The 20,856-nt window shown below is 45.5% G+C and overlaps 1 protein-coding gene across 1 annotated transcript in view; it reads right to left on the reverse strand.

Moving 5' to 3' along the window:
• Positions 1-3,342: 3,342 nt before the first annotated feature.
• plekhh1 (pleckstrin homology domain containing, family H (with MyTH4 domain) member 1) overlaps positions 3,343-20,856 on the reverse strand; it is a 44,173-nt gene continuing 26,659 nt past the window's right edge. Inside the window, exons 17-29 of the mRNA XM_072457878.1 lie at positions 19,035-19,146; positions 17,872-17,984; positions 13,379-13,555; positions 11,442-11,539; positions 10,485-10,662; positions 10,005-10,160; positions 7,705-7,802; positions 7,436-7,577; positions 7,213-7,352; positions 6,005-6,134; positions 5,392-5,475; positions 4,257-4,403; positions 3,343-3,539 (exon numbers count right to left, since the gene is read on the reverse strand). Of these exons, the coding sequence (XP_072313979.1) occupies positions 3,387-3,539; positions 4,257-4,403; positions 5,392-5,475; positions 6,005-6,134; positions 7,213-7,352; positions 7,436-7,577; positions 7,705-7,802; positions 10,005-10,160; positions 10,485-10,662; positions 11,442-11,539; positions 13,379-13,555; positions 17,872-17,984; positions 19,035-19,146 (1,728 nt within the window). The 3' untranslated portion in view covers positions 3,343-3,386. The remainder of the gene's footprint in view (positions 3,540-4,256; positions 4,404-5,391; positions 5,476-6,004; positions 6,135-7,212; positions 7,353-7,435; positions 7,578-7,704; positions 7,803-10,004; positions 10,161-10,484; positions 10,663-11,441; positions 11,540-13,378; positions 13,556-17,871; positions 17,985-19,034; positions 19,147-20,856) is intronic.

The raw sequence follows: 20,856 nt of genomic DNA on the forward strand, positions 1-20,856 counted from the left end.
ATAAAGCTGAAGTGAGTAAAATGTGTACAGTTTTTGTGTCTTTTTGATGTAATTGCAGCTCTGGGCCATAAAGCCTGGGTATGAACATATCATGATTTTTCTTACCAGTTTAGTTCAATTAGTTATCAGTATTTCAATAATCAATTCGTTAAATAACTTTTTGACCCCTTGTTTCACCCTGGAGTGCAATTATTTTTGTACTAATCCTATTGTAATCCTACTGTCTTAGTTTGGTGAGATGTATCAATATTTATCATCAAGTTGCAATTTGTGAAGAAAATATAAAAGGTTGTGGAAGTAGTGCCGACGGTTTCCACAATTATTCAACGAAATAAAGGTGTTGCCAGGTGCTGTTGTTTCTCAAATCAATAACTCTTGTGTAATTTATATGTTTTTTGGCCCGTGTTCACAATCTGGTTGCTAGGTAACAGTTGTGGGATTACCTCTACCGACTGTATGTCACATCTGCTGCTCATGTCCAGCCAGGAAGTGACGTTATAAACTTGAGCAAAATTGACAAAATAGAGAAAAATTGGCTTAAAAATATATAAAATCATGTTCACCAAGTTTGGGGGAAATGTGAAGTCTAACCTGTCACTTTAAGCACCTGAGAAGCATTTGATCACCTTTAAGCCACCATTTTTGTTCAAAGAGGATTCTCTATTCTCACAAAAAATGCCTCCTTCACTTCTCCCGCCAAAAATCTTCTCCTCACGTCTTCAATCAAGCGATTTATGGCTTCGAGATGGAGCTGCACCGCCCACTGCAAACCAGAGCTCTAGTGCCTCCTGTGTCGATTCAGTCTTTTTTGCATTTCGATGACTTTGAATAAACGACACGTGCGCCGTGTGATCGTACCGTTATTTTTTTTATTAAACCACAAATACAGACACCAAGTTTCAAGCTTTGGTAAAACAATTAAACGACATGTCACAACACAAACAGTACCAGCGACTAAACTTATATTAAATTAAGTTACTGTAAATAAGTAGAAGTGGGTAAACGGCTCACGCTGCTGCACAACGTCGAATAAATAGTTCCCCCGATGGACAAAACAGTGGTTTGATCCAACAGTTCAAGTCATTTCACGTTATGAAGTACATGTTAGCTCTAGTTTGTCGTAATAAGATCAGGATTGTGAAAGAGAGTGACAGCACAGGGCCATTTTCCCAGATGTTTTATGTATGTGTCGTACTGTGAGGCGCAAAAGGCGGTAAAAGCATTTAACTGAATTTAAATGAATGGCTTCTGAGTTAAAAACGGTATAATACAGACCAGGGCTATTCAACTTTATTTTCCCGAGGGCCAGATTTGTCAATACGATAAAACAACTACTGCTAGATTAGATTTTTGTGAGAAATAACATCCAAAATACTTTATCAAAATTGCCCTTCTAGAACTGAACCTGAATTAAGTTAGGACCAGACTAGGACCAGCCATGTCCGAACCAGGACTGATCCAGACTCAAACAAGAACTAAACCCAAGAACCAGAGTGCTAACCTAGAATTAAACCAGTAAACATGATTTTGATTTATTTTTTGCAATATTTTTAGGAAAATGGGCCGGAAAAAATTGTCTGGCGTGCCGGATTTCACCCGCGGGCCTTATGTTGACTAGCCCTTTACAAAACCGGTCTGAAATTTAAAAAAATTTCAGGCTTAACAAAGAACAAAAGTAAAGTACAACACATAAATACAGGACAAAAGCAAAGGTAGGTAGGTTTAGGTATATGTACTTTCTACTCCGCCACACGCAAACACCACAAAGGTTTTCAAGCACATTTATGACGACTTTCCTGAAGTTTTTGACTCGGAAAATGAAGTCAATTCAGCCGCCGTTGTTTACAGAAAATCAGCTCAATTCTTACTCAAGATCACTGACATTTGACTCTTAAATAAGTGTCTAAATCTTTGCGAAATACTTGTTCAAATGCGTACTTCGATACCGTTGCGTAAAGGTGCGGTACGTCGTTTTCTGGAGGCGTAACGTCACAGGAATAGAAAATTAAAACATGTTTCATGTTATACTGTGGAATATTAGTCTATTTTCTGGTTAAAACGTTTGCGAAATCGCGTAATTGCAAGAACGGGACGTTCCCAAACTGTGCAGCGTACCTGACCACGCCCAGGTGCTTCCATTGTCCGGGCTGCGTTCAAACGTGTCCTGGCATAATCCCGTTCCATAATCCAGTGAGTCCTGTCGTACCTTTTGGCTTGGTGTCGTTCCAGTCCAGGTTTAGCTCCAGACTTTGTCCCGCCGATTGCGCAGTCGGTTTTACGTGTACGAGCCCTAAACGTTTCATATTTTAAGCTTATTCATTGACTTTTGGAGCTACATTTTGAAGTCCCTGAACGTGATACTCCACCTCCAGATAAGAGAGTACCTTCAAAGTTACTCCAAAGTTTCCTCAAATTCTTTTTTCTTCTAAATAATTTCTTCTACCTGAGTATTATGCTTTTGAAGAAACAATACTCTGACTTAAGTACAATGAGTTTTTTTTACCACCTCTGCTGCCACATACTACAGCTTTAATCCCACTTATTTACTTTATTATTACTATTACTAGATAACATTAGAATTAAGTTGTTAGTTAGTGGTCTCCTGTCCAAACGTCTCAACGCAATTGAATTGAAGAGCATTCAGGAGTTTAAAAAAGCACAAAGATGATTGAATCTCACAGCGATTCTGTAGAAAACGTTACAGAACACATAGTGGTAAAAATTATATTTGTTCATAAACGTAAAAAAAAGAACTCTGACAGCTTATCGGCCAGTCTTTGCACCACTGCAGTTAAATAGTGGTTTTTAAACAGTTAAAAAGAAGAAGCCGAGCAAAGGAACTCATTTGTTTTAGAAATAAATAATAGTCAACACTAGAAAGACGTTTCTCCTTCTCACCGCACTCGGGTGACGCTAAAGTTCTAAAATATCAAGGGAAACATGCTGTAAAAAGCCAGAAAAAAGTATCATATGTCACCTTTAAACCATGCAAGTCTAGATTACTGAAGGAACTCGAGTTGGATGTTTGGGAACTTAAAATACAGCTTGTGTTAATGTTTATCTGCATTTAAGAACTCATTTTATCTGACAATTAGGCACTGGCTGGAATGATCAAGGCCAAAAATCTGAATTAAACTAAATTAAACGGGAACAAACACGTGGCGAAACCGTCCAAATAAAATGATAAAAACAGCTAAACATCCGTTACGTGCAAAAAGCTGTCGCCAAGTCCGTTTCCCTGCTGTTTCTAAAGTAAATTTGTCTACAAAAATTATGTAAAAAAAGAGAAAACGAGATCCGTCCACGTTAAAAGGAGCTGCTCAAAGTTGTACTCCGCCCGTTTGTCGGATGGAAGTTGGCGTTTTCAGTCCGTTTAGCGGCCCGGTTCACAGCAGCGTGGGCCCCTTGGTGGTGTAGTTCATGGAGGGGAAGTGCGGGCCGTCCGTGTCCCAGTGCGACGGGCCCTGGTGCGGGGCGGAGGCGACGCCGGGGCTCCAGTGGTTGATGTAGCTCGCCATTAGCAACGTTAGCTCCAAAATCTGGGAAACGTGAATACGATAATGATGAATGAAAACGCTTTAGCAAAATTCTTGTCCAAATGATTTTTCCTAAACAAAAATGGCCGTTTTGAGTCTAAACAGATGGCTCTTTTGGTCTCTGATGTCTGATTTACTCGGGAACAATCAGATTTCAAATAGATTTCTTTTGGCAAATAGAGTTAAACGACAGGATTTTATGATTTTCTAATTTTGACTTTATTTGGTGTATTTTTACCTGTTGTACATATAAATTATAGTTTTAGACCAATCGAGCAGGTATTTGTGGAGAAAATGTTGAAAAATCTGTAGAAAATTTTCAGGAAGTGACATCACACCAGGGACACTCATTCAAGTTTATGCAGAATTTACACAAAGAAACAACTTTTTTGATTATCTAAACACGAATTCAACCAAATAAAGTCGCTTTCAAATATTTTTAGTTGTCAAATATTGTAAAAAGTTTTTGGTCCAACGGTTGCAAACTAATTTCCTACACTAATTAAAAGGGTAATGTCATCAATTACAAAACAGGAAGTACAATTATAGACCTAAAAAAAATGAGCTATTCTGGCATATTTTTTTTGATATTTTTTTTAGCTAAATTTGAAACATATTTATCTTAACTCCATTTTAGTTTAATGAGTCCTCCGACCTGTCAGAGGCACTTTACGCTGTTGCCGGGCAACGCGGACTGACCGACTTCTTCACGTTCCGTACCTTCGGTTTGGCCAGTGTGAACACCAGCTTCTCCGCGCTCTTCTTCCCGACTCCGGGCTCCGTCTGCTGCGTCGTCACCAGCATGAAATCCTCTCTGCAGCCGCCGAACGTGATCACGCACTGGTACGGGTACGTCACCAGGGGGTGCTGTGTGCAAAAGGAATCGGTAACACCGCCGCGAACGAAACGAAAACGCAACGCAGGTTTCCTCAGTATTCATTGTGTCTACTTTAACAGACATTCCTCCACGTAAACAACTGACGTATTTTCTGGACTATAAGTCGCACCGGCGTATAAGTTGCACCAGCCAAAAAATGCATAATAGAGAAGAAAAAAAAACATATATAAGTCGCACTGGAGTATAAGTCGCATTTTTTGGGGAGATTTATTTGATAAAATCCAAGACCAAGAACAGACGTTTCATCTTGAAATGCAGTTTAAAATAATAACAGATGAGAGAACATGGTGAATAGGTGTACGTATGCTAACGCTAACACCTTCAGCTACATGACGTATGCTAACGCTAACACCTTCAGCTACATGACACACAGACAGAACTGTGGTAAGTGTCTGGTATGTTAACGTAACATATGAACAGTTATTCAGATAACTATAGCATAAAGAACATGCTAACAAGTTTACCAAAGCATCAGTTTTACCCCAAATCACTAAATCCATTGAATTCTACTTCCTCTGTGTCACTTCTAAACAACTCCACAAACTCCAGAGGAAGAGGAAGTGCAGATTCTTCTTCTGCGTCGCTCAGAGCCTAGAGCGCCCTCTTGTGGTTGCCAGTGTGAAAATAACGAATAATATCACATATAAATCGCTCTGGAGTATAAGTCGCACCTCGGCCAAAACTATGAAAAACGTATAGTAAAAAGAAAATCCGGTACTTCGCGTTAGTGTCAGCGCAGTTACCGTATCAGAACCTCGTCAAATAAACTGAAGAAACTACTTGGACGAGTCGACGAAACGCTTAAAATGTTTGTCCGGTTGATGGAATCTGACTTTCTTCTTTACGTGGATATGTTTTTTTTTTTTTTTGCTTACTACCGCCACGTCACCGTCATTTTTGGAACGCAACTATTTCACGTCACAAGAACAAACGATACACTGTGTAACGAGGTCTCACCATTGTCACGTCGAGTACGCACAAGCCGTCCTCATTGACCGCCAGCCAAACCTCAGTCTGCTCCACTGAAGACGGCGGCACCGGCTGAAAAGAACAAGCGAAAACCCGACTTATTTTGACGTTTCGTTCATGTCGAGAGAATCAAAGTCATAATTAGTGACGGTGAAAGAAATAAACACAGTATACAAGTTGGTACACGGCAACGGTTTATTATTTACAAGACGAGGACGGCGAGGGTTAATCTGTATATTCGTGTTTTGCTCATCGTAATCATTAATTGGACTGTACAGACTCTAAAATACATGCCAAAAGCTGTTTTATGACAAAGACAGAGGCATTATTAAAGCAAAATGTGACAAAAATGAATGAAAATTTGCAATTTTCCATTAATAACAATCTTTTTTCATGAATATTCTCTATCTAGAATCCTTCAATCAGCATATTTCAACCTTTATTTGGCTAAAAATACAGGCCTTTGTTTAAAAATCTCAACGTACAAAAGAAAAATGAGTTTGATTAGTTGATATACAGTAGGAATAACAGTTGAAATGATCAGTCTGAGCGTCAAATGTCGGTGAATGTGTCGTTCTTTGTAATTGGACGTGTGTTTTACCTTTGCCGAGAAAAGCCTGGCGCCGAACAGCGGCCACTTCCGAGCCACGGTGAGGTAAATGCGCACGCACTCGGAGCCGCTGCAGCCGCGGAGCGTGGCCCATTTACAGGCCAGCCGCTCGGACAGCTCTCTGACAGGGCAACATATTACATGAATGTTTTACATGTGTGTATGAACAGTTTAAATACAAAAAGAGCTGTGAAAATGACAATATGCACCGATTATTATTTATTCTTAATTCACAAGCAAGAAAAATGCCACGTCACATTACATTATATCGTCAAAATTGTATTGTTAAGATTGGAAACATGTCATTGCTATTTCTTTTGTATTTTGTATTAAAGGTCAAATATTATGCATTGTTTGTGTTGATAATGGTGCTCTTGAGCACGTTTATGTTGGCATTTCAAAAAACACAATATAACTTTGCCACAGCCTTGGGAGACGCCAGAGTAACTGAGCTTTGGCTCCATCTACTGGCTGCTGAGGAAATTGCACAATTTAAAAATCAACACTGTCGACTTCCTGGTTTAAGCCACGGCATTGCCATGATCATGATTTGATGACAGAAATGCACAGAACGAGTCCGAAGATGATTTATGGGCTTAAAAATGGCAAAGAAGATTCTCAGAGCCGCGTCGCAGATCGAGAAAACATGCAGCTAAATGCAGCTCCAGGTGTGTTTGTGATGAAAGAATAATGTTGGAACAGGGTTAAAAGCTCAAAACAGTCAATTTTGCATCATATTATGTTCTTAAAATTGTAACATAAACTTTCATTTTTACATTTTGTTCTTTATAAACCACACATTGAATAAAAAGCCTAAATAATAAAAACGTGTCCATTGACATTTGGCTCAAAAGTGCAGAACTGACCTTCATAGTGAAACTTTATTGTAGCAAGATGAAAATAGTTGTTTCTTATTGTTAAAAAATTACTACATGGCCTTTTAGCTTTTTTTTTTACCATACATGTTTTACCTGGAGTCTGATTTTTTGGAATAATAGCAAGTAAATACAGATAATTAAGCAGGGATTGTGTCAAAACAATACATTTTAAGCAATTGAAACAAAACTCTGAGTAAGCTAATGGTGAAGGAAAACCAGTACAACACGATTAAAAGCTCATTAAAGTCAGTTTTGTCCCCATTTTACACAATTCGTTCAGTTCGAGAGGCTCATCCTGCACGTGTCGAACGCCAATCGTACCTGAGCTGCTCCGCTCCGAGGTCCTGCCTGTACCGTTTGGGGTAAAACCTCTCCAGCGCCTGGGTCAGGATCAGCTGCGACTTGGGCTGAGGAGAACCTGAGGGAGACACCGGAGGGCGCTCTAGATCCCCGTGCTCCACCTGCGACAGGGGCAAAAAGCGATTGACCGATATCCGTACGACTCCGGGCGATGAAAGACGTGTGGGCGGCGCGAGCAACTGACCTGCGCCATGAGAGCGGCGACCTCCATGGCCAGCTCCTTGTTCACGGGGAAAAGTCCTTGCTGGACCTCGTCGTTCACCTGGTAGGCCAGAAGGAGGCGCTCTCGCTCCGTCTCGCCTTTTACCTGTGAGCGGAAACACAGCCTGGACACAAAAGAAGGACATATGCTGCGCGTTTTTTAACTAGTTTTTGAACAAAAGCAGAATCAGTAGTTCTTCTCAGGACTATTTTGGGCTAAAGTTCAGCCCCGCCCTTTTAAGAGTTTCCCACCTGTTCTTGTAGGTCAAGCGGACGATTCTCGTTCCCTCATTCTTCCCTGGATGTAGCTCCTTCAGGGCCTGTTCCCATTTGGAAATGACATCGCAGATCTGCAACGAGACGATACAGACTGCAATCAAGAGTAAGCAGTAGGGGCGGCGCCGTGGGGTTGTACAGGGTCCGGCACTATTCATTATAATTTTGGTTTGGTGAGTTTTGACTGCGGGTTTTGAAGTCTGGTCTTCCTCTAGAGACTTTTTGACATACATGATCAAATTGTTTATTCCATTAGAATCTACGCCCAAAGAAATGCTAAATGATAGTAACACCAACTGATGTTAATTTGTTTGAAACTCTTTCTGTCTGTAATATGTTTGCGTCAATGGAACTCAGAACAATCCCATTGCAAACACACGATGACCAAACATGTCCCAAAGACGTAACGTTTACCAAATAACCTGTTCCTAAACCCTTAACCTGTCTGTGGAAACATATATTATCTAAAATAAACATTTGCTAGAATAACCACAAATGCAAAGTGGACTGAAGTGGTGCAAATGCTGCAGTGCATCATGGGAACTGTAGTTCAAATGGTGGGTCTGGTGTGTCTGGTGTGTCTGGTGGGACTGGTGGGTCTGGTGGGACTGGTGGGTCTGGTGGGTCTGGTGGGTCTGGTGGGTCTGGTGAGACTGATGGGACTGATGGGACTGGTGGGTCTGGTGGGACTGATGGGACTGGTGGGTCTGGTGGGTCTGGTGGGTCTGGTGGGACTGATGGGACTGGTGGGACTGGTGGGACTGGTGGGTCTGGTGGGACTGGTGGGACTGGTGGGTCTGGTGGGACTAATGGGACTGGTGGGTCTGGTGGGTCTGGTGGGACTGATGGGTCTGGTGGGACTGATGGGTCTGGTGGGACTGATGGGACTGGTGGGACTGGTGGGACTGGTGGGACTGGTGGGTCTGGTGGGACTGATGGGACTGGTGTGTCTGGTGGGTCTGGTGGGTCTGGTGGGACTGGTGGGTCTGGTCGGACTGATGGGTCTGGTGGGTCTGGTGGGTCTGGTGGGTCTGGTGAGACTGATGGGACTGATGGGACTGGTGGGTCTGGTGGGACTGATGGGACTGGTGGGTCTGGTGGGTCTGGTGGGTCTGGTGGGACTGATGGGACTGGTGGGACTGGTGGGACTGGTGGGTCTGGTGGGACTGGTGGGACTGGTGGGTCTGGTGGGACTGATGGGACTGGTGGGACTGATGGGACTGGTGGGACTGGTGGGACTGGTGGGTCTGGTGGGACTGATGGGACTGGTGGGTCTGGTGGGTCTGGTGGGTCTGGTGGGACTGATGGGTCTGGTGGGACTGATGGGTCTGGTGGGACTGATGGGACTGGTGGGACTGGTGGGACTGGTGGGTCTGGTGGGACTGATGGGACTGGTGTGTCTGGTGGGTCTGGTGGGTCTGGTGGGACTGGTGGGTCTGGTCGGACTGATGGGTCTGGTGGGACTGATGGGACTGGTGGGACTGGTGGGACTGGTGGGTCTGGTGGGACTGATGGGACTGGTGGGTCTGGTGGGTCTGGTGGGTCTGGTGGGACTGGTGGGTCTGGTCGGACTGATGGGACTGGTGGGACTGATGGGACTGGTGGGACTGATGGGACTGATGGGTCTGGTGGGACTGATGGGACTGGTGGGACTGGTGGGACTGATGGGACTGGTGGGACTGATGGGACAGATGGGTCTGGTGGGACTGATGGGTCTGGTGGGACTGATGGGACTGGTGGGACTGGTGGGACTGGTGGGACTGGTGGGTCTGGTGGGACTGATGGGTCTGGTGGGACTGATGGGACTGGTGGGACTGGTGAGTCTGGTCGGACTGATGGGACTGATGGGACTGGTGGGACTGATGGGACTGGTGGGACTGATGGGACTGATGGGTCTGGTGGGACTGATGGGACTGGTGGGACTGGTGGGACTGATGGGACTGGTGGGACTGATGGGACAGATGGGTCTGGTGGGACTGATGGGTCTGGTGGGACTGATGGGACTGGTGGGACTGATGGGACTGATGGGTCTGGTGGGACTGATGGGACTGGTGGGACTGGTGGGACTGATGGGACTGGTGGGACTGATGGGACAGATGGGTCTGGTGGGACTGATGGGTCTGGTGGGACTGATGGGACTGGTGGGACTGGTGGGACTGATGGGACTGGTGGGACTGATGGGACTGATGGGACTGGTGGGACTGATGGGACTGATGGGACTGGTGGGACTGATGGGACTGGTGGGACTGATGGGACAGGTGGGTCTGGTCCTGTACCTTGGCTGCTGGCTGCAGGCAGTGCTCCAGGTCTTTCCCTGAAGGATCGTCCGTGAACAGGCAGAACCCGGAGAGCTGAGGCTTCCTCATCGCAATCCTCTGGTTCAAAGTGTTCAGGAACTCCTCCACTGTGGTCGAGCCGTCAAAACCGACCACCTGCAGCAGAAGAAAAGAGACTATAATAGAACAATTCGATCTGATCATGCTCTGACCTGCTCTGACCTGGTAGGTGCTTTTCGTATAGTATATTTGTACAGTATACACATGACCTCTGACCTGGTAGGTGCTGTTGGTGAAGTATCTCTGACCTGGTAGGTGCTGTTGGTGAAGTATATTTGCACAGTATACACGTGACCTCTGACCTGGTAGGTGCTGTTGGTGAAGTATCTCTGACCTGGTAGGTGCTGTTGGTGAAGTATCTCTGACCTGGTAGGTGCTGTTGGTGAAGTATATTTGTACAGTATACATGTGACCTCTGACCTGGTAGGTGCTGTTGGTGAAGTGCACTGGGATGCTGAAGGGCAGTGAGTGGTGGTATGGGTTCCTCAGTAAAATGGACACGATCTCCATCCGGGACGGTCTGGCTTCTCTCTCACCGTTCTGCAGAGCCCGCTCCACAGATCTCTGACAGTACACGGCGTATTTACCCACCTCGCTCCTGTGGGCGGGGCAGAAGCAGGGCAGGGGTCAGTCACCAACAAGATGTGAATACGTTGAAGGACGGGATTAACGCGGGATGGAATGGAACTGGTAAAATAATCTGGGGTGGGAAGTACTTACTTACATTTACTCGGCTACATTTACCAGGGTGACTTTCGAAAGAAATTGTACTTCTCAGATTAGTTTTCATACTTTTTTACAAGTGACAAAAGATTTATGTTTCCTTCTTAAGATATGATTTAGTTTTTCTCATTTTTGAGTCTATTCTGTGAAAATACCAGATTTTTTTTGCTTTATTTAATGTTTTGGCCTCGCATCAACTTTACAAATCTTTAATACATCTGATGTTCAGCCAATTAATCTTACTAGAATACAAGTTTACCCAAATATATTTACTCACTTGAAGAAACAAGACTCTTACTTGAGTAAAATGTATGGCAAGAATTTTCGCATAACCATAATAACAGTTGTCTAAAATATTCGAGTCATACTATCTTTTTTTGTCATTAAAAGGTTATGCAAACGTGGTAAACATAAATGACACGACAGTTAGTCAAGATTATTACTTTTTTTTTTTTTTAAATATACAAATAAATGAATAATTGTGTCAAAGAGCAATAAGAAAAGGGCTAAATTAAACTTCACTTTCACAAACGAATCTTGTCCACACAAAAATATCAATAAATGAATAAAGGTAAATAAATGCTTAGAGACTAAATGGATGAATATGTGAAAAAGTGAAGCGACGTAGCAGTACTTTGTGGGCGTGTCTCTCACCGTGGGTCGGCGTGGCGATGTAAATACTGTCGCAGATACCACAGGAAGTGTTGCTGAGGCAGGAACAGAGCCACGCACAGAGACAACAGCTGCCAGCACTGGGACAACACACCAGCAGAAGTTACACACACATATAACACACACATACAACACACCATCAGAAGTTACACACGTATAACACACACATACAACACACCAGCAGATGTTACACACGTATAACACACACATCCAACACACACGCAGAAGTTACACACACATATAACACACACATACAACACACCATCAGAAGTTACACACGTATAACACACATGTATAACACACACATTATATAACACAGACATACAACACACCAGCAGATGTTACACACGTATAACACACACATCCAACACACCAGCAGATGTTACACACGTATAACACACACATACAACACACCAGAAGAAGTTACACACGTATAACACACACATTATATAACACACACATCCAACACACCAGCAGATGTTACACACGTATAACACACACATACAACACACCAGAAGAAGTTACACACGTATAACACACACATACAACACACCAGAAGAAGTTACACACGTATAACACACACATCCAACACACCAGAAGAAGTTACACACGTATAACACACACATACAACACACCATCAGAAGTTACACACACATATAACACACACGTATAACACACACATACAACACACCAGCAGAAGTTACACACACAGGTATAACACACACATACAACACACCAGCAGATGTTACACGCACATACATATAACACCTATATGAATAACACACCAGCAGAAGTTACACACACAGCTATAACACACACATACAACACACCAGTAGATGTTACAGGTATAACACACACATACAACACACCAGTAGATGTTACAGGTATAACACACACATACAACACACCAGTAGATGTTACAGGTATAACACACATCTAAAACACATATACATAACACACAAGTAGAAGTTACACACACAGGTATAACACACACATATATAACACACATGTATAAGACACACATACAACACACCAGCAAAAGTTACAAACACATATACAACACACATGTGTAACACAGACGTACAACACAGCAGCAGAAGTTACACACACACACACACAGGTATAACACACACATATATAACATACCAGTAGATGTTACACACACAGGTATAACACACATGTATAGCACACACATACAACACACACACACACACACATATAGACACTGGGGAAGGGACATACAGTACACCTCTGGAGAATGATTTTGTGACTTTTAATTTTTTTAATTATCCATCCATCCATCCATCCATCCATTTTCTACCGCTTGTTCCCTTTCGGGGTCGCGGGTGACTGGAGCCTATCCCAGTGACTTCGGGCTTTAGGCGGGGTACACCCTGGACAGTGGCCAACTTGTCGCAGGGCCAACACAGAGACATAGACATTACAGACAGTTCACTCTCACATTCATTCACTAGGGCCAATTTAGAGTCACCAATTTTACCTAACACATGCATGTCTTTGGATGGTGGGAGGAAGCCGGAGAGAACCCACGGTAACACGGGGAGAACATGCAGACTCCACCCAGAGAGATCATGTGATGTTGGTCTGGTCCGGGAATCGAACCCATGATCTCCTTCTTGGGAGGCAAGAGCACTATCCGCCTTTGCCACCGTGCACAATTAATTAATTAAAATTTTATTTAACATAAACATATAACATTTAATTATTCTATTTTTTCCATTTTAGAATTTTGATCACCGTGACGACAGCATCTTAAAGGGCCTGTATATGCAATGAGATATAAAATACAAAAGTGCAATAAATAGAAGGGTTTATGCATTTATTCGAGTCTAAATCTCGTTTTCCCGGAGGCATCTCGTATACCTTAATCACAGATAATTACAGACGGCGTTCCCGACCTGTGTGAGCGCGTAGGTGTGCGGCGTGCGGCGGTTGGTCTGCTTGATCAGCTGACAGTAGATCTCGTTCTGCAGCTCCGGGTGGCTCAGACACACCTGCAGTGCATTCTGGGCCAGCGACGTGTGGTAGTCGACCGAGGGGGACTCCACCAGGACGTTTATGAAGAGCTGACACGACTGCGGAGAGACACGAGAGGACGGGGTTGTGTGAGTGTAATACCGACGCACGGACAGCAGGGGGCGGCAGAGTAAAGATAGAACACTCTAGAATGACATCTTTACTATGGATTATGTCATTATATGTTCCTGTAAGAGCAGCTGCTGAACTAAGACAAGAATAACCTTCAAAATGAACACAGATAATGTCTAATCAATGGGATTTTTTTTTATTATTTGATTATTTATTTTCATTAAAACAATTAAAAAGTTTGATATGGATTCATAATTTAGCCCTGCATCATGTGTTCATTTGCATAATAACATTGTCACATCAAAGTTGTGCAAATAAATGAGGAAAATGGAAAATAAACTGAAAATAATAATGCAAAATGGATTTTTCGATACCGTTATCCAAGGTTTTTTATTGTTGAAAAAATTGATTTAAAATGTTTTCATCTGTGATATTTGTTGCATGGTTGTGTAAAAATACTGCCATATTCTTTGTTTATTATTCTATTTAGAGTTTTAGTCATTAGTCTGTTCCAAAAGAGGCAAATCTGATGCGTCTGACAGTGACTGTGCCTCACATAGACCTGTTTCTGTTCTGAATGTGGATTATCGTAAATACAACTCCATTATATCCAAACGAATGGAACAGATACTTCCACATTTAATCCACCACGATCAGACGCCGTTTATGTACAGACAAAAGACACAAGACGACATTAGACAATCTTTACACATAATGAACCATGACAAAAACAACAAAACGAAGCCGCAATAATTCGTTTGGACGCTGAAAAAGCTTTTGATTCTGTTCGCTGGCATTATTTATTTACAGTGTTTAACAAAATTCAAATAGACGACTTAATTGTATTTGAAAAAAGAAAGAAAAGAAAACGTGGGAAAGACAAATGAGCTGAAACAGAGCAAATGGAGCAGATTTTTTTAAAAATACTGTATTTTTCTAACTGTAAATCGCACCTTTTTTATAGTTTTGGCCGGAGTGTGACTTATACTTATATTTATACTTATATACTGATACGCGACTTATATGTGATACAATTTTTTATTTTCACACTTTTCACACCACATTTCATACTCCAGTGCGACTTATATGTTTTTTTTTTCTCTATTATGCATTTTTTGGCTGGTGCGACTTATACACCGAAAAATACAGTATAAACTTTTCAATATGGGACCAATGCGTGACATCTGGGAAACAATTTGATTTGTCAGTTCTGAAAAAGAGCATCACCTCCAGGCGTTTTATCAAACCGAACGTGAAAATACTGCATTTCTAGACTATTTCTAACCCGAGCTTCAACTGTGTCGCCGCGGATTAAGATATAAACGTGTAAAAACCGTGTGGGCCGTTCTACAAGCGGCGCTGGTACAAACATTCCTCTGAACAGGTCGTCTTTCTCGCTCCGTTTGGTCAAAGTGAGAAAAAAAGCTCCCATGGGAACGGCTCCTCGGAGCGTGAAGCGGGATCCGACTGGGCAGATGAAAGACTGGAAAACCATCCTCCTTCTTTACAGTGACACAAAACCTTTCCCTCTCGCCGCGTCCCGTCTAATCCTCGCCCTCTCGACCCGCTCGGCCCGTTTAAAGGTCTGAGGCCGGGCCAGGATTGAACCCGATCCAGAACCAGGACAAAACCCGGACTGAACCCGATCTGAAACCCGGACTGAACCCGATCTGAAACCCGGACTGAACCCGATCTGAAACCAGGACTGAACCAGGACTGAACCCGATCTGAAAACAGGACTAAACCTGATCCGAAATTGGGACTAAAACCGATCTGAAACCAGGACCTAACACGATCCAAAACCAGGACTGAACTCGATCCGGAACCAGGACTAAACCTGACCTGAAACCAGGACTAAACCCGATTCAGTCTTGGTTCAGTCCTGGTTCAGACCTGATTTAGTCCTGGTTCGTCCTGGTTCAGTCCTGGTTCTGTCCTGGTCCTGGTTCAGTCCTGGTCCTGGTTCAGTCCTGGTCCTGGTTCAGTCCTGGTTTAGTCCCGGTTCAGTCCTGGTTTAGTCCTGGTTCAGTCCTGGTTCAGTCCTGGTTCAGTCCTGGTCCTGGTTCAGTCCAGGTCCTGGTTCAGTCCTGGTTCTGTCCTGGTCCTGGTTCAGTCCTGGTTCAGTCCAGGTCCTGGTTCAGTCCTGGTTCAGTCCTGGTCCTGGTTCAGTCCTGGTTCAGTCCTGGTCCTGGTTCAGTCCTGGTTCAGTCCAGGTCCTGGTTCAGTCCTGGTTCAGTCCTGGTCCTGGTTCAGTCCTGGTTCAGTCCTGGTCCTGGTTCAGTCCTGGTTCAGTCCTGGTCCTGGTTCAGTCCTGGTCCTGGTTCAGTCCTGGTTCAGTCCTGGTCCTGGTTCAGTCCTGGTCCTGGTTCAGTCCTGGTTCAGTCCTGGTCCTGGTTCAGTCCTGGTCCTGGTTCAGTCCTGGTTCAGTCCGTGGCAGTAGGATCTCTCCTTCACTGTGGTTTTCCTCCAGGTTTCTACTTTTTCCCACAGTGTTTCTGTAGTTTCTCCTGCAGTGGGAGGGTCTGAGGACAGGGGGCGCTCTGAGGAGGCGCTCTGCAGGACAGGGGGCGACAGGGGGCGCTCTGGAGGACAGGGGGCACTCTGGAGGACAGGGGGCGCTCTGAAGGACAGGGGGCGCTCTGGAGGACAGGGGGCGCTCTGGAGCACAGGGGGCGCTCTGAAGGACAGGGGGCGACAGGGGGCGCTCTGGAGGACAGGGGACGCTCTGGAGGACAGGGGGCGCTCACAGGGGGCGCTCTGGAGGACAGGGGGCGCTCTGGAGGACAGGGGGCGCTCACAGGGGGCGCTCAGGAGGACAGGGGGCGCTCTGGAGGACAGGGGGCGCTCTGGAGGACAGGGGGCGCTCTGGAGGACAGGGGGCGCTCTGAAGGACAGGGGGCGCTCTGGAGGACAGGGGGCGCTCTGGAGGACAGGGGTGCTCTGGAGGACAGGGAGCGACAGGGGGCGCTCTGGAGGACAGGGGGCGCTCTGGAGGACAGGGGGCGACAGGGGGCGCTCTGGAGGACAGGGGGCGCTCTGGAGGACAGGGGGCGCTCTGAAGGACAGGGGGCGACAGGGGGCGCTCTGGAGGACAGGGGGCGACAGGGGGCGCTCTGGAGGACAGGGGGCGCTCTGGAGGACAGGGGGCGCTCACAGGGGGCGCTCAGGAGGACAGGGGGCGCTCTGGAGGACAGGGGGCGCTCTGGAGGACAGGGGGCGCTCTGAAGGACAGGGGGCGCACTGGAGGACAGGGGTTTTCTGGAGGACAGGGGGCGCTCTGGAGGACAGGGGGCGCTCTGGAGGACAGGGGGCCGCTCTGAAGGACAGGGGGCGCTCTGGAGGACAGGGGGCGCTCACAGGGGGCGCTCTGGAGGACAGGGGGCGCTCACAGGGGGCGCTCAGGAGGACAGGGGGCGCTCTGGAGGACAGGGGGCGCTCTGGAGGACAGGGGGCGCTCTGAAGGACAGGGGGCGCTCTGGAGGACAGGGGTTTTCTGGAGGACAGGGGGCGCTCTGGAGGACAGGGGGCCGCTCTGAAGGACAGGGGGCGCTCTGGAGGACAGGGGGCGCTCTGGAGGACAGGGGGCGCTCTGAAGGACAGGGGGCGCTCTGGAGGACAGGGGTGCTCTGGAGGACAGGGGGCGCTCTGGAGGACAGGGGGCGCTCTGGAGGACAGGGGGCCGCTCTGGAGGACAGGGGGCCGCTCTGGAGGACAGGGGGTGCTCTGGAGGACAGGGGGCCGCTCTGGAGGACAGGGGGCCGCTCTGGAGGACAGGGGGCGCTCACAGGGGGTGCTCTGAGATTTGGCATTTATATTTTCACATTGTGCATTGTGGGAAATGTTGAGTGCACTAGTTTTTCACCTCCTGGACATTCGGACACAACTAAGAATGGCGTGAGCCCTAAACAGTGCCCTCTGTAGGTAACACATACCGTATTTTCTGGACTATAAGTCGCACTGGAGTATGAAATGCGGTCAAGTGTGAAAATAACAAATAATATCACATATAAGTCGCTTATATATAAGTATATAAGTATAAATATAAGTATGAGTCGCACCCCGGCCAAAACTATGAAAAAAGGTGCAACTTATAGTCCGGAAAATACGGTATGTTGAAATTCTGGTGTAACATTTTATCGCTCTATAGTTTATAGTGTAATTGTGTCATTTTACGCACTTTGCTCTAGTCAGTGAAGCCTTGAATCTCCCAGAATCCACCTTTAATGTGCATTTCCATATTTGGATGCGTGTGAACAATGCTACCGCGCATTAGCATCGCCGTAGCCGCTCCGACCAGACCGACCTTGAAGAGTTTTATGGCCTCGGTCTGCAGCGCCTCGGACGGCAGAGTGGTCAGCGGCGCTCTCAGTCCGTCCTTGCAGAAGCTCAGGGCCCCGCTCCTCCACGGCGCCGATTCTGGGAAGAGAAGGAAAACAAAAGCCGCCGGCGCGACCAGAATAAACGACAGTCGCGAGACGGTACGCAGCGCAAACATCGGGATTACGTTTCAAAGAGCGGGGCCATAAACGGCGTCCGCGCGGAGGATTAGCGCGTCCCGGACCGCGATAGAAATAACGCGCGGAGGTGTTAGCGGCCGTGCTAATTATACGACGACGGGGAATTTCGTGTTTGTGTACGTGCGGCGGTGTTAGCGCCTGTGCTAATTATACAGCCGCGCTTCAGGAACGACGGGGATGAGACGTTTCTTCGATGCTTTTAAGTCGTCGTAATTATTGCACGTCGTTTGTTTCGACGTCGTCCATATTCTGTCCTCGTTCGTTATTTGGATAAATCGACGTAAAGACCTGGTTTAGCCCAGTTTTCTTTACACGCTTTTGGCTTCATCCAAGTTCAATTTTTTTGTAAATTCCTAGTTCAGTAGCATGCCTGAATTACCCTAGTTTACCGTATTTTCTGGACTATAAGTCGCACCTTTTTTCCGAGGTGTGACTTATACTTATATTTATACTTATATACTTATACTCCAGAGTGACTTATATGTGATATTATTTGTTATTTTCACACTTGCAACAGCATTTCATCCTCCAGTGCGACTTATATATATTTTTTTCTTCTCTATCAAGCATTTTTTGCCTGGTGCGACTTATACTCCGGTGCCACTTATAGTCCAGTGCGAATTATATTCCGGAAAATACGGTAGTTGGGTTTGGTTTAGTCCCATTTAAACTCTTTATAAAGCTTCTCGATTTGTCCTGGTAAAGTATCGGACAAAGTTTACTCCCGGTTTAGCCCTTGTTTCTGAACGACACATTCATCTAATTTTGTCCAAACGTCGTCTCATTTCAGACAAACGACTAAACACGTCGCTCTGAAATAGCACCGTGACAAATGGCTGACCTAATTAAATCAAGTTGCCATTGTGTCAATGTGAAGAAAATAACTCCGCGGCCGCACGACGCCGAGGCTAAAGCTGCGGATAGACGAAAGCGGATTTGAGGTCCGAACCTAGGTCTCCGTCCACGTCCAGGAGCTTCCCGATGAGCCGCTCGTACTCGGTCCCCACTCGGAGGTCGGCGCTGCTGCCGGCCGCTACGCTCAGGTGGTACAGCCATGTGTCCTGAGGGGGAGGAGCCACAGACATATAGTGTGTACTTACATTTTGCGCTCTCACTGGTACACGCAAAGAAACACATACGAGACTTCTGTTTAACCCGACGCAAGGAGACATTTTATGCATCGTTTGTATCGGTTTTGGCCTTTAAATGAATGATCTTGGACTTAAAACTAAACGCACACTTCATATCTTGTGTTTGCCATGCCAAGAACTGAGTTAGAGCTCCGTCTACTGGCTGCAGAGGGAATTACATGACAAAAAGACTGCAGTTAATGCTTTTAAGTCTCGTATAAAAACGCACTTTTATTCACTGGCATTTAACCCGGCACGAGAATTGTGTAGTCCTCTGACTGTCTTTTATTATTTTATATATTTTATGTCGTTTTTAATGAGTTTGATTTGACTTTATATGTTTTATAGTAGAAAAAGCTTCAGTTGTAGTCATCTGGACTCAGTTTGAAAAAATAGACGTTTCGACTCTCATCCAAGAGTCATTGTCAATAAAAGAATTTAGATCGAGAACTCCGATATTAATACTGTTCTGTGGTAAGACCCACCCATTGGGCGGAGCCTTCCTGAAGTAGAAAGAGTTGTTTGTTTCAACAGAAACTCCCCACTTGTATCTACCGAGCTAGCCTATTCAGAATCTTAATGGGCTATTAGAATCCTCTTTGTCTTTGTGAGACCCTGGCTCAACCACCCTGAGTACCTGATTAGCATCCGAATGTCCTTGTCCTGGTCCTCTACCTTTCCAGGGGTTCAGTAACCCATTATAAATAATAGGAAGATTAAACCTTAGCCCTCCCTTTCTGTTTAAAGAAGGTCTTTCTTTTTTAACAAAAATAGCTTCCTTGCCTCCTCTTTCAAACCATCTTTTCTCCCTGCTTAAAACCTTCACCTCACCGTCTTCAAACGAGTGATTAGAGGCTTCAAGATGGAGATGCACGGCGCTCTGTGGTCCTGAACTTGTATTTCTTCTGTGCTGATAAAGCCTCTTGTGTAGAGGCTGTTTCGTCTCACCTATGTAACGTTCTTTACAGCTTTCTTCACTGCATTGGATCGAATAAACTACATTGCTCTGTTTTTGAGTCGGCAACTTGTCCTTAGGGTGAACCAGTTTTTGTCTTAAAGTGTTGCCTGGTTTAAAATAAACAGGGACTTCGTGTTGTCTAAAAATTCTCTGCAGTTTTTCCGACAGGCCAGACACATAAGGGATAGAAACACCCTTCCTTCTCTGTTCAGTTTCCCTTTTGTCCTGCTTCTTGGTTCTCTTCACTCTGTTGAGAGCCCAAGCGGGGTAACCACAGGCTGAGAGGGCATTTCGGACATGTTTTTCCTCTTTCTTCTTGCCCTCTGAGCTGGTGGGCACACCTTGAGCTCTGTGTTGTAAGGTTCTGATCACACCCAGCTTGTGCTGTAGTGGGTGGTTGGAACTAAAGAGCAGATACTGGTCCGTGTGTGTAGGTTTCCTATATACTTCTATTTGGAGTTTCCCGTCCTCTCCTCTGATCGTGGAACAATCAAGAAAGGCCAAGCGATTCTCCTTAGCGTCTTCTCTTGTAAACCTGATATGTGGGTCCACAGCATTGATGTGATCAGAGAAGGTTTCCAGCTCTTGTTTCTTAATTGTTACAAAAGTATCATCGACATAGCGTAGCCACAGTTTTGGGGCTATGCCTGAGAATGAGGCCAGTGCCTTCTTCTCAAAGTGCT

Source organism: Eucyclogobius newberryi, unplaced genomic scaffold, assembly GCF_026437365.1.
Source record: "Eucyclogobius newberryi isolate DKJ021-1_F unplaced genomic scaffold, fEucNew1.0.hap1 SCAF_21, whole genome shotgun sequence".
In the NCBI taxonomy this organism is placed as follows: Eukaryota; Metazoa; Chordata; class Actinopteri; order Gobiiformes; family Gobiidae; genus Eucyclogobius; species Eucyclogobius newberryi.